This window comes from Macrotis lagotis, chromosome X (assembly GCF_037893015.1).
Source record: "Macrotis lagotis isolate mMagLag1 chromosome X, bilby.v1.9.chrom.fasta, whole genome shotgun sequence".
Classification (NCBI taxonomy): Eukaryota; Metazoa; Chordata; class Mammalia; order Peramelemorphia; family Peramelidae; genus Macrotis; species Macrotis lagotis.
The window spans coordinates 119,099,527-119,111,771 of NC_133666.1; the positions used below are offsets into that span (position 1 = coordinate 119,099,527).

The 12,245-nt window shown below is 35.7% G+C and overlaps 1 protein-coding gene and 1 pseudogene across 3 annotated transcripts in view; both read left to right on the top strand.

The window, feature by feature from the left end:
* Positions 1-12,245, top strand: part of ECPAS (Ecm29 proteasome adaptor and scaffold) — a 190,253-nt gene that overhangs the window by 176,718 nt on the left and 1,290 nt on the right. For all 3 annotated transcript variants that reach the window (XM_074207451.1, XM_074207452.1, XM_074207453.1), the window contains 10 exons: positions 414-505; positions 590-656; positions 745-936; positions 3,365-3,573; positions 4,330-4,373; positions 4,471-4,663; positions 6,155-6,296; positions 7,427-7,532; positions 7,736-7,824; positions 11,667-11,738. In XM_074207451.1, the coding sequence (XP_074063552.1) occupies positions 414-505; positions 590-656; positions 745-936; positions 3,365-3,573; positions 4,330-4,373; positions 4,471-4,663; positions 6,155-6,296; positions 7,427-7,532; positions 7,736-7,824; positions 11,667-11,738 (1,206 nt within the window). The remainder of the gene's footprint in view (positions 1-413; positions 506-589; positions 657-744; positions 937-3,364; positions 3,574-4,329; positions 4,374-4,470; positions 4,664-6,154; positions 6,297-7,426; positions 7,533-7,735; positions 7,825-11,666; positions 11,739-12,245) is intronic.
* On the top strand, positions 1,456-3,358 carry LOC141502640 (elongation factor 1-alpha 1 pseudogene; annotated as a pseudogene).

The window sequence follows — 12,245 nt, forward strand, 5'->3', positions numbered from 1 at the left end:
ATTTTTGTATGACCAAATGGGCTTCATGGAAGTACTGAAGCTTCATTTTTTTTAATCTATCCAGTTTTCACTTGTTTACTATGGCTTCTTTCCTCATTAACATTTTAGGCACTTTCTGTTATAATTCAGTTTAATTGAACAAACATTTGTTATTATTTAACAAGTTAATTTATTAAGAAACATTTACTATTCCCAGATACTTTAATTGTTGATATGGCATATTAAATGGAAAACAACTAAGGAATAGTTAGGGTTCTTTTAAAGGAACATTTTTAACTTCTGGATAGTAAATACATATATTAGGGTTTTATAAGGAAATAATCCAATCATAGTGTGGTATACTTTACTCTATAGAGTAAACATCAGAGCAATTGGCTAAAAGCTTTAAATTCTCTTCTGCCTTTTGCAAATAGGGAAACTTATGAGTGCATTGCTCAGTGGCTTGACAGACCGGAACAATGTGATACAAAAGTCCTTTGCATTTGCCATGGGACATTTAGTTCGGGTAAGTGATTGATATCTTATTTAATTAAGTAAATAAGAGAATTAGTTGTTCTTCTAGGATGATTTGAATTCTTTTCCTTTTCAGACTTCACGAGATAGTAGTACTGAGAAACTGCTCCAGAAGCTTAACAGCTGGTACATGGAAAAGGAAGGTACTCATCACTTTGACATGAGTGACTCAGTTCATCTTTTTTTGTTTATTTTGCCAAATCCTGTCTTTGTGTCTGTCCTTGTCTTTAGAACCAATCTACAAGAGCTCCTGTGCTTTGACCATTCATGCCATTGGGCGCTATAGTCCTGATGTACTCAAGAGCCATGCCAAGGAAGTGCTGCCACTGGCATTCCTGGGCATGCATGAAACAGCCAGTGAGGACAAGGGAGAAAAGGATGAGGCTACTCTGTGGACTGAAGTGTGGCAGGAAAATGTGCCAGGTCTGTGACCCCAAATTCTTCCTTCCCTTCCTCCCTTTTGGAACTATAACTCAAATTTACTAATCATAGGATTATCTTCCCATGTCCTCATGATTAAGACCATATAGCTCAAGCTTTGAAGACTAGATCAGCAATTGACTAATGTATCCTTTGGGTTTCTTCTATTAAGAATGAATTATGAAATAGTTTTAGCAAATGTGTGTGTACATGCTTATTATCTTTTTTTAATAAGAAAAATTGTTATGTAAGACAGTAAAATAGTTTAAAGAGTCAGATTGCTTTTAAGAAAATCACTTGGGGGGCGGCTAGGTGGCGCAGTGGATAGAAAGCACTAGCTCTGGAGTCAGGAGTACCGGAATTCAAATCTGGCCTCAAGACACTTAATAATTTCCTAGCTGTGTGACCTTGGGCAAGTCACTTAACCCCATTTGCCTTGCAAAAAAACTTAAAAAAAAATCACTTGACTTTTTTGCAATGGGTTTGCTGCCAGAGCACAGGTGTTGTGAAAACCATGGCTAAACCTCCATAAAATTGGGCAAGAAAACGACTCACATTAACATTGTTGTCATTGGACACATAGACTCTGACAAGTCCATTACAATTGGCCATCTCATCTACAAATGTGGTGGAATAGATAAGAGAACCATTGAGAAGTTCAAGAAGGAGGCTGCTGACATGGGAAAGGGCTCCTTCAAATATGCCTGGGTCTTAGATAAGCTGAAGGTTGAATGTGAGTGTGGTATCACTATTGATTTCTCCCTGTGGAAATTAGATTAGACCAGGGGGTGGCTAGGTGGTGCAGTGGATAAAGCACTGACCCTGGAGTCAGGAGTACCTGGGTTCAAATCCAGTCTGAGACACTTAATAATTACCTAGCTGTGTGGCCTTGGGCTAGCCACTTAACCCCATTTGCCCTGCAAAAACCTAAAAAAAAGAAAAAAGAAAAAAAGAAATTAGATTAGACCAGCAAGTATTATGTGGCCATTATTGATGCTCCAGGATACAGAGACTTTATCAAGAACATGATTACAGGCACATCTTAGGCTGACTGTGCTATCCTGATTGTTAACTGCTGTTGGTAAATTTGAAGTTGGTATCTCAAAGAATGGGGAGACCCGTGAGCACGCCCTTCTGGCCTACACACTAGGTGTAAAACAACTGATTGTTGGTGTAAACAAAATGGATTCCACTGAGGCCCCCCCCCCCCCCCCCCCCCCCAGTCAGAAGAGATATGAGGAAATTGTCAAGTCAGTACCTGTTATTAAGAAAATTGGCTACAACCCTGACACAGTAGCTTTTGTGCCAATTTCAGGTTGGAATGGTGACAATATTCTGAAACCAAGCTCTAATATGCCTTGGTTCAAGAGATGGAAAGTCACTCCTAATAACGAACAATGCTTGAAGCCTTGGATTACACCCTGCCTCCAACTCATCCAACTGACAAGCCTCTTCATCTGCCCCTCCAAGATGTCTACAAGATCGGCGGTATTGGTACTATAGCTGTTGGCCCGAGTGGAAACTGGTGTTCTAAAACCAGGAATGGTGGTCACCTTTGCCCCAGTCAATGTTACCACTGAAGTAAAGTCTATTGAAATGCACCATGAAGCTTTGAGCGAAGCTCTGCCTGGGGATAATTTTGGTTTCGATGTCAAGAACGTGTCTGTCAAAGATGTATGCCCTGGTAATGTAGCTTGTGATAGCAAGAATGACCCACCTGTGGAAGCTGCTGGCTTCACTACACAGGTCATTATACTGAACCCTCCAAGTCAAATCAGTGCTGGCCATGAACCTGTTCTGTATTATCACACTGCTCACATTGCTTGCAAGTTTGCTGAACTGAAGGAGAAGATTGATTGTTGTTCTGATAAGAAGCCAGAAGATGGTCCTAAATTCCTGAAATCTGGTGATGCTGCCGTCATTAACATGGTTCCAATGCAAGCCCATGTGTGTGTGGAGAGCTTTTCTGATTATCCTCATCTGGGTCGTTTTGCTGTCTTTGATATGAGGCAGACTTGCAGTTGGTGTCATCAAGGCAGTTGACAAGAAGGCTACTGGAGTTGGCAAGGTCACAGAATCTGCCCAAAAGGCCCAGAAGGCTAAATGAATATTCTGTACAACACTTGCCACCCCAGTCTTAATCAGTGGTGGAAGAACAGTCTCAGAACTGATTGTCTCAATTGGCCATTTAAATTCAATAGTAAAAGACTGGTTAATGATTACAATGCAGGATGAAAGGAATGTTTTTGTGGATCATTTGTTTCGTGGCAGTTTTAAGTTATTAGTTTTTAAAAGTGGAAACAACTTGACCAAAAATCTGTCACAGAATTTTGAGACCATTAAAACAGTTTAATATGGGGAAAAAAATCACTAGGCTAAATACTTGATTTATTCCCTCATAATTATATTAATTTTGCTTTCATTAATGTAGGATCCTTTGGTGGCATTCGATTATATATGCAGGAGCTGATTGCTGTTACCCAGAAGGCTTTGCAGTCCCCATCTTGGAAAATGAAAGCCCAGGGTGCAGCTGCCATGGCATCTATTGCAAAGCAAACAAGTTCTCTGGTACCACCATATTTGGGAATGATAATGACTGCTTTATTGCAGGGTTTGGCTGGAAGAACGTGGGCAGGCAAGGTAAAAGAATCATTCATGTCAAGTTGATTTTAAGGGTATCTAATTCTTGACAATAGAGGCTTAGCATGGCTTCATATATTGGTATTTCTAGTAAGAATAAATTAAATTCTATATATTCTGTCTTTCATCAGTCATCAAGCATTTATTATGTGCCTGCTATGTGCTAGGAATTCCCTCTCTACTTGTGATGAGCTTACATTCATTTGTACCTTTCACAATTTGTGTATTATGTACCTGGAAAAAATTATACGACTTTTCTGGACTGGATTTTGCATGTGTCTGAGCTGGTCAGTCTTTGCTACTTCAGCCATATCTTGATTAAATATAACCTATTTCATATATACTGAAGGTTAGACCTTGGAGCAGTGTGGTTACACATGATGTTCATATATCTCAATCTGATTTAGAATCCAGACCTGATCATAGGGTTTTCCTTGAGGGGGATGATAGACAGTTAAATTAGTCTAAACAGCTGAGCATTGATAGTATATAGTTAGGTCCTTGCAAGCTTAGAGTTAAGTTGAACTGTTGCTATTTTTATAAATAAGCTACATAACATCATAGTTGCAATTAACAGTTATTGAAAAGAGTGAAACTTTTGAAACCTTGCATGTGTGATAGCATGTAGAATGTTTCGTCTATTATAAATGATTCTGAGATTGACAATGGAATCATTATTTGGAGGAGACAAATGACATGTGTGGACCTAATCAATAATTTTTTCATAAAGTTTTCTCTTTTTTTTAAATCCCCTAGGAAGAGCTGTTAAAAGCCATTGCTAGTGTTGTAGAGGCCTGTAGGTAAGCATTCTTTCAACGAATATATCATTTGCTGATTTCAACTGAAAGTCAGAACTTCTTTAATAATTAATGGCTTTTTTTTTATTGTATCCTACAGTGCAGAGCTAGAAAAGTCAGTGCCCAATCAGCCCAGTATAAATGAGATTGTTCAAGCTGTTCTGAAGGAGTGTCGCAAAGACAACATCAAATACAAAATAGTAGCTGTTAGATGTATAGCTGATATACTCAATGCCACTAAAGAAGATAGATTCCAGGAGTTGTCTGACATTGTGGTTCCAATGATTAAAAAGGTAACAATTGGTAGTTTGAAGCTGTTTTCACAGTAAAAATTTTTTTAATTTTGTTTATATAAAAAGGAAAGTTACAAAAAAGAACTATTCTTTTTTATTCTCTTCTTTTTTGATTTTTTTTTCTTTACCATGAAAACCTTTACCATGAAAGCACATCTGAGAGAAGCTAGCTTCAGTGGTGCAAAATAGGAATCCAATAACTAGACATTTAATTGCTAACTAAAGCACTGTCTCTGTATGTCAGTTCATGTAGATCTTTGATACTTGTCTGGAGTCATCAGATTTGGCAGTTCTCACACAGTGATATTCCATTATATTTTTATAAGCTGAACTTGGGTGAAACCAGGACTTAAATTCATTGAGTTGTGTACGTGACCCTCTGCCAACTCATAATCAGGAGAACTTTGCTCAATGATAAGCTGTATGATTTAATTAGTTTTTATAAAATGCTTGGAAAGTTTAATGATTTGAGTATTCTTGTTCACTCTCCTGAACCTAATAACATTTCATTTCTGCAATTGGCAGTGAAATAATAGAATTCTTAGTGTTGTAATCATTAAGTATAAGATGTAATAGTGTTAAGTAATAATAAATTAAATGGTTGCTTAAAAGTGACATGATATGAGTTTGACACCTTTATCAATATCCCTGGATCCTATTCTAATGATGTTATCTTTAGAACTACACCACAGAAGATGAATCTTTTTTTCTTTTTAATATATATTTTTATTAATAACTTTAGTTGTTACATTGCTGAAATTTCTCCCTGTGTCTTTCCCCCTCCCAGAAAGTCATTCCCTATAATAATATTTTTAAAAAGAACAAAAAAGCAAAATCAGTATGTCAAAAAAAAGTCTGAAATATATGCAATATTTCATAACTCTAGACTTCCTACCTCTCCAAAGGAATTGAAGTGGACTTCTCTCTGTTCTTTGGGGCCATGATTGTTATTTAAAATTCTACAACATTTACTTTATGCTGTTTTGTGGTGTTTGTTCTTTCCAGTCACATTATTTTAGTCATTGTATATATTGTTTTCTTGATCCCACTTAATTCATTCTGCATCAACTCATGTAGTTCCATACTTCTCTGGAAGTTCCATATTTCTCTGGAAGTGTGTTATTTCTTATAGCACAGTAATATTCCATTACATTTTTTGTATAACAGTGCATTCTCCAGCTGTTGGACATCTACTTTGTTTCCTGTTCTTTGCTACTAGAAAAATTCTACTACAAATATTCAGTCTGTATGTGGACTTTCTTCTAATCAATGACTTCCTTGAGATAGATATACCTCCTAATGGAATGAATCAAGGATATGAGCATTTTAGTCACTTTATTTGAATAACTCCAAATTATTTTCCATAACAGTTGTACTGATTCTCAGTCCCAACAACAATGCATTAATGGGCCTATATTTCCATAACTCCTCCAACATTGACTTTCCACAAAAGATGCAGTTTTTTTCATCTTTTTCTTTAATGTATCCTAGAATTCTCTTGAAAGTGTTGGTGCCCGGACATCAAAAAATGAAGAGGAAGATAATGAGAAGGAAAAGGAGCTTCAGATGGAATCTCTGCTATGTGCCTTTGAGAGCATAGGCAAAGCTTGGCCTAGAAATGTGGATACTCAGTGTAAGCACTTCTGTAAATTGTAAAATTGGAGGAAAGAATTTAGTAAGAAAATGATTCTGGAGATAACTCAGCTAAAATGAGCAATTTCTTTGTCATGTGATCAATGGTTTCTTATATGGTTGGTTGATTTTTAAAATAGTCAAAGATAGCACAGTATTTGATTCTTTTGACCCATGAATATTATCAATCTCTTTGTGACAGATTTTATCCCATTAACATCATTGACAAATCTTTTTATGCAGATGGCTCTTTAAAACTATATGTAATCTTTAGCCACTGGAATATATATATATGCAGAAGAAAAATGTCTTCATTTTGAAATTATATCAGTCTTATGTCCTAATTCTTCTTATTAGCACATGGTTTTCTCAGTTGGTCATTTATGACTAAGATGATGCTTTTTGGTTACTGATCAAGTTTTTGGAGCCCTCATCAACAAAGGCATATTATTTCCATGGAAGTGCTCAGAGAAACAGTTTGCCATCTAGCCAAATTAGTTGCCAGTTTGCATCCTGGACAAGTTGAAAAAGGATTTCTGGGTTTAAGGAGTTCATCTGTGCTCCTTTGGCAAAAGCTCACAATTGGGTTTCAATATTTTAACTATTATGCCTTGCATTGTACTCTTATTTTCCTAGTATTTTTAATGTTTTCAATTTCTTTTTGCTTGTTCATGATCTGGTTTGACTATAATCAGAATTAAGGGTTTCTTTCTTTCCCAAAGCTGCTGATTTTCCCGTCTTGTTTTTCCCATTTGTGCCATAAAGCACAGATGAAAACTAAATTACATTTGTTTTCACAGAAAAGAAATTATATCTCAAAAGAATATGAACTTAGGGGTCCTGTCCTCACGGTTTGATAGTTGAATATGGAATGCTTAAGAATCTTTAAGCCACTAGTAAAATCTAGTTTGATTATTGATACATGGGGGTGGGGTTGGTCCAATTAGTTTGAAAGTTAACATATATGGTAGATTCTGGAACAGTTAATAAAATTAATAAATTTGTATTGAAGGAAATATATTTGGGAAGTAGGTACAGTAATACTTAGCTGAAATTTTCTGGGATATACAGGGAAATTTTCAGAAAATACTAATTTAAGTTTGAAAGCTCAGTTTTCACTTTTTTCCTTAGGTTGCTATCGTCAGGAGTTGTGCAAGCTAATGTGTGAACGACTGAAACTCAGCACATGGAAAGTACAGTTGGGTGTTCTGAGGTCAATGAATGCCTATTTTCAAGGGTAATTCACTTTGTAATTTAAAGTTTCTTGTTTTTCTTCTGCCATGATTATGTTTAACCAGTAGTGTCCTGGATTTTTGTCATGATATCAGACAATAATGGCTTGAAGTGCTGATGTGTGTATGATGTATATTTTAGTAAAATAAAAAAAAATGTGCAGAAATGATTTCTATTGCTTATTAGGACTTCTTTTAATTTCTTTAGGTTAATGCTTTTAGAAAAGGAGCATGCAGATTCTGAGGCTTTGACTGAAATACTGCTTGAAACTTGTTCATCAATCACACATTCTTTAGGTAAGCTTGCTTCCACCCTCCAGGTCAGTTAGAATTAAGAAAATAACTCTATGGAACATTGCATATGCCGTCAGATTGGTTTGATGTCTTGGCTAGTTTTGTTTGACTTTTTTATTGTTTTGTTTTTTTAAATTAGAAAAGAGATAGCTCTGGATAAAGCAGGAGGGAAAAATATATTTGGAAAATATATTTGTGTTGTAAAACAAAAAGCTCAATTAAATTGCTCAAATTTAATATAAGATCAAATTAAATGTGAAAATTTTAAAGTTTAGACAGAACCATTTGATTCTGACCAGACAGTCACTGATACATCTCATGAGAATCTGAATTTCTTTAGGACTGGAGATAAAAATTATCAAAAAGCCAAAGAAAGTTGAGTTTTCCAACAAATTATATTTAAATTCCTAGAAAAATTCTGAGAATTTGCCATCCATTATGTATGCCTTGAGTTACTTAAATAAAAAGATTTAGAAATAATTGAGATCTTAGTGATCATTCAGTCACACTCCCCCTGACCCTTGATCATTTTGAAGGTGAAATTAATACAGGTCAAGGTGTCATATTTTGTATTTATTACGTTGATGTTTTTTAAACCCAACAGTATAAGAGAAGAATATCTAGGCAATAATTTGTGAGGGGCCAGCGATTGGGTTTTTTAAAATGGCCTGGGGTTTTTAATGAACTACAGGTTTGCCATGAGTGAGTAATGCGATATATAGTGTGTTCCTCACTTCTACCGTTTCCCCTTCTGCCCTTAAAGAAAAATGGTTGACATAATATTAGACCCATTAATAGAGGCATTAGTGTCCAGAATGATGGGAATGGTGATAGTCTCACTATATTCTGACTGGTCAGTTTATCCCTCAAGCATTTACACACATACTATAGCTCTACTTTGCTAAGTGCTGTGTTAGGTGCTAGGAATGCAAAGACACAAGTTAAAACTCTTTGTCATTCAGGAACTTATTTTCTACTGAAAGAAATAAATACACAGATAAGCAAAAACAAAGTAAATTTGTTTTTTAAACAGGAGGGAGGATGGGGCTGGAAGGATGAGTTGCTAACAGTTAGAAGATCAGAAAAGACCTTCTTCTGGGAGGTGAGGGATTCCAAGAGATCTTGGTGATGAGTTTGAGCATTTGAGGAATGGAGACAGCTTGGAAAAGAGAATAGAAGCAGAAAATGGAATGTGAGAAAGGTTATTCTTCTTATAATCATCGTCATTATTATTATGCATAGATCTATTTGCATGTTGTAACCTACATTAGACTGAGTTTCTTGGGAGCAAGCATTGTGTTTATATTCCTTTGTATCACCACTGAGAATTAAATGTTTATAAATGTTTTCTGATTAAAAAATAAGAAGATGGAATGTGAAAAAAGAAAATAAGTTAGTTTGACTGGTATGTCATTGAGAAGTAATGGTAAATGAGAATGGAAACAGGCTAAGTTTAGATTGTGAAGGGCTGAGCTTTGAATGACAAGAATATGTTTTATACTTAGAAGTAATAGAGAAGGGGTGGCTAGGTGACGCAGTGGATAAAGCACCGGCCCTGGAGTCAGGAGTACCTGGGTTCAAATCCAGTCTCAGGCACTTAATAATTACCTAGCTGTGTGGCCTTGGGCAAGCCACTAAACCCCATTTGCCTTGCAAAAACCTTTAAAAAAAAAAGTAATAGAGAACCATTGATCACTGGAGGTAAAAAAAGTCATCTCCGACCTATGGTCTAAGAGTATTTACATCAGTTCAGCTGTTGTATGGAATTTGGATCAGAGAGGAGAGACACAGCCAGATGATACAGGGGTAGAGTGGTGTATAGAACATCTGAGTTCAGAGTTTGTCTTAGATACTACCTGTGTAATAACCCTGGGCAAGTCAGTTAACTACTATTTGTTTCTTATCTTCTGTAAAACTGGGGATATTAGCACCTGCCTCCCAGGGTTGTTTTAAGGATTAAATAAAATCATATTTGTAAAGTGCTTCATATACACAGTGCCTGGTATATTGTGGGCACCTTAAAAATGTTAGTAGTAATGATGATGGTGATGATGAGGTTAGAAGCAAGGAAACACATTTAGAAACTATTCCTGTAGTCGATATGAGAGGTGATAGGAGGGTGGTGTGGGTTATCATGGTGTTCAACAATGGAAAGGAGGGATGGATGCAAGAGTCATTGTAGATGTAGAATTGATAGGTTTTTGCACCTGTTGGGGGAGAGAGAGAGGGCCGAGGGGAATGAGAGTGAAGACGATTGAGGCTGAAAACCTGACTAGGGAAGAATAAAGTTAACAAGTAGGATGGGAAGGAAGGGAAGGAAATAAGTTTGAGTTTGAAATGTCTCTGGGGGCATCCATGTGGAGATGTCTCCTAGATAATTAGTAATTGGGGACTTGCTCAAATATAAAGACTATTAACTAGATTTGAGAGTCATATGCATGGTAACTATAACTGAATCCATGTGATTGTCCGGAAGATATGTAGAGAGAGAAAAGGACCCAGGACAGAGCCCAGTTAAAAGTTGTAGAGCTGTATAAAATTAGAATGGACAACTTTAGCATTGAATAATTTTCCTATCAGTAGAAGTCAAACAAAGAGTAAGGATATTATAGAGATAACTCCTATATAAATGTTGGATAATTTAACTGTAGATTCCTGAAACTAATTCTGAGATAATCATAAAAGAACAGGAATTTTCCCATTAAAGAGGTAATTTTATTTTCTTTTGGAGATTAATCTCAAATTATTTTTATGTGGTTGATGGTGCTGTTAAAAAGAGGCATGCCTTTCAAGGATTATTCCCTTTAATTTAGGGGAAAAAAACATATCTTATTGTCTGATCTTGTTACCTCTTAGACTTCTTGTCTCTTCTTTAAGGATATGATTTCTCTCTCATCACACTTAATTTGGATCAATGTACAACATGGAAACAAAGTAAAGACTGACAGAGTGCTTTCTGTGGGGGGAGGGAAGTAAGATTGGGGGGGAATTGTAAAACTCAAATAATATCTGTAATAAAAATAAATTTAAAAAAAAGAGGCATGCCTAATGAGGGGGAAGCATATCATTTTTTTTCCCATGAAATTTAAAGTCAGTGTAGTTTATGGACAGAGACCTGGGAGTTAAGGAACCTGGTTCCTTCTATAAGATTTTTCCATGGTTTTGGTCCTCTAGGTATCCCTCAACAGATCATAAACTTGATATTCTTAATGCCTTACTGCTCTGATAGAGTATCTTTCAACTGTTTTTCAGTCATATCCAGCTCTTTGTGATCTCATTTGAAATTTTCTTAGCAGAGACATTGGAATGGATTGCCATTTCCTTCTCTTACATCTCCTTATCTTCCTGACTCCAGGCCCAGTACTGTATCTCTTGTGCCATTTAGCCAACCTGCGTTTCTTAGGGATGTTTTTAATGGGTGTATATAATGAAGATGAACATGGAAAGCAAGAAAATTTATAATTAAAGTGTTAGATTTGAGTCAGAGGACTTGGATTTAAACCCTTGTACACTCCAACAATTAAGGTTTTTCATGTAGAAAATAAAGTGATTAGACTAGATGATCTTTAAGGTCCCTCTTTCCATCTCTAAATTTTATTTGACAGTATTTCTGTCTCCTTAAAAGTATCTAAATAATAGAATTTATTGTTGGTACTTATATCTCAAAAACTTAAAGAGTGTTTTGTAAGACATGTGGATTTGTGTGATCCATATATTTTTGGTGGTAGTGCAATAGTACAATAGTACATTTGGCTGCAGAAGGGGCTCAGAACATTGTTTCATGTTGGAGGAGGCATTCTTTTAGAGGAATAAAAAGATAATTTTAAACATCATTTCTTTCTTAGAAAATAAAAGCTATACATCTATAAGAACAGAAGCTTTGTCTGTGTTAGAATTGTTGCTTCAAAAACTTGAAGGTGAGTATTTTACCTGAGAATTATCCTTACTTTACTATCTTCTGGTCTAAACCAGTTTTTTGTATCCTGTCTCTGTAATTGTGTATTTGTACAAGAACACTGAGGACCTTATGATTTAGAAAAAAATTCCATATTAATTTGCAGTATGTAAACATAGAGTTGTATAACGCCAATTTCTAACCTTTGGGTTTTATTATGACTTTTACATCTCTTTGGTTATAATTCTTTTCAGGAGGTTCCCCCCCACCCCGATAGTATTTAAAGATTACAGAAGTTACTTTTTCCAGATGACAACTTGATTTTTATTATTTACAGTTATTGGTGGACTGTGACAGCAACCTAGAGGAGAGAACTCAATGGCTAGGTTAACCATATAAATAAACTGATAGATTTAGTGGAAATATGTCTGCAAATCTGTTGTAAAACTATTCTTTAAAAGTTAATTAAACTAATGTTGCAGAATCTCTCAGAAGATGATTCAAAGAACTGCTTTTGTTAGTAATAAAA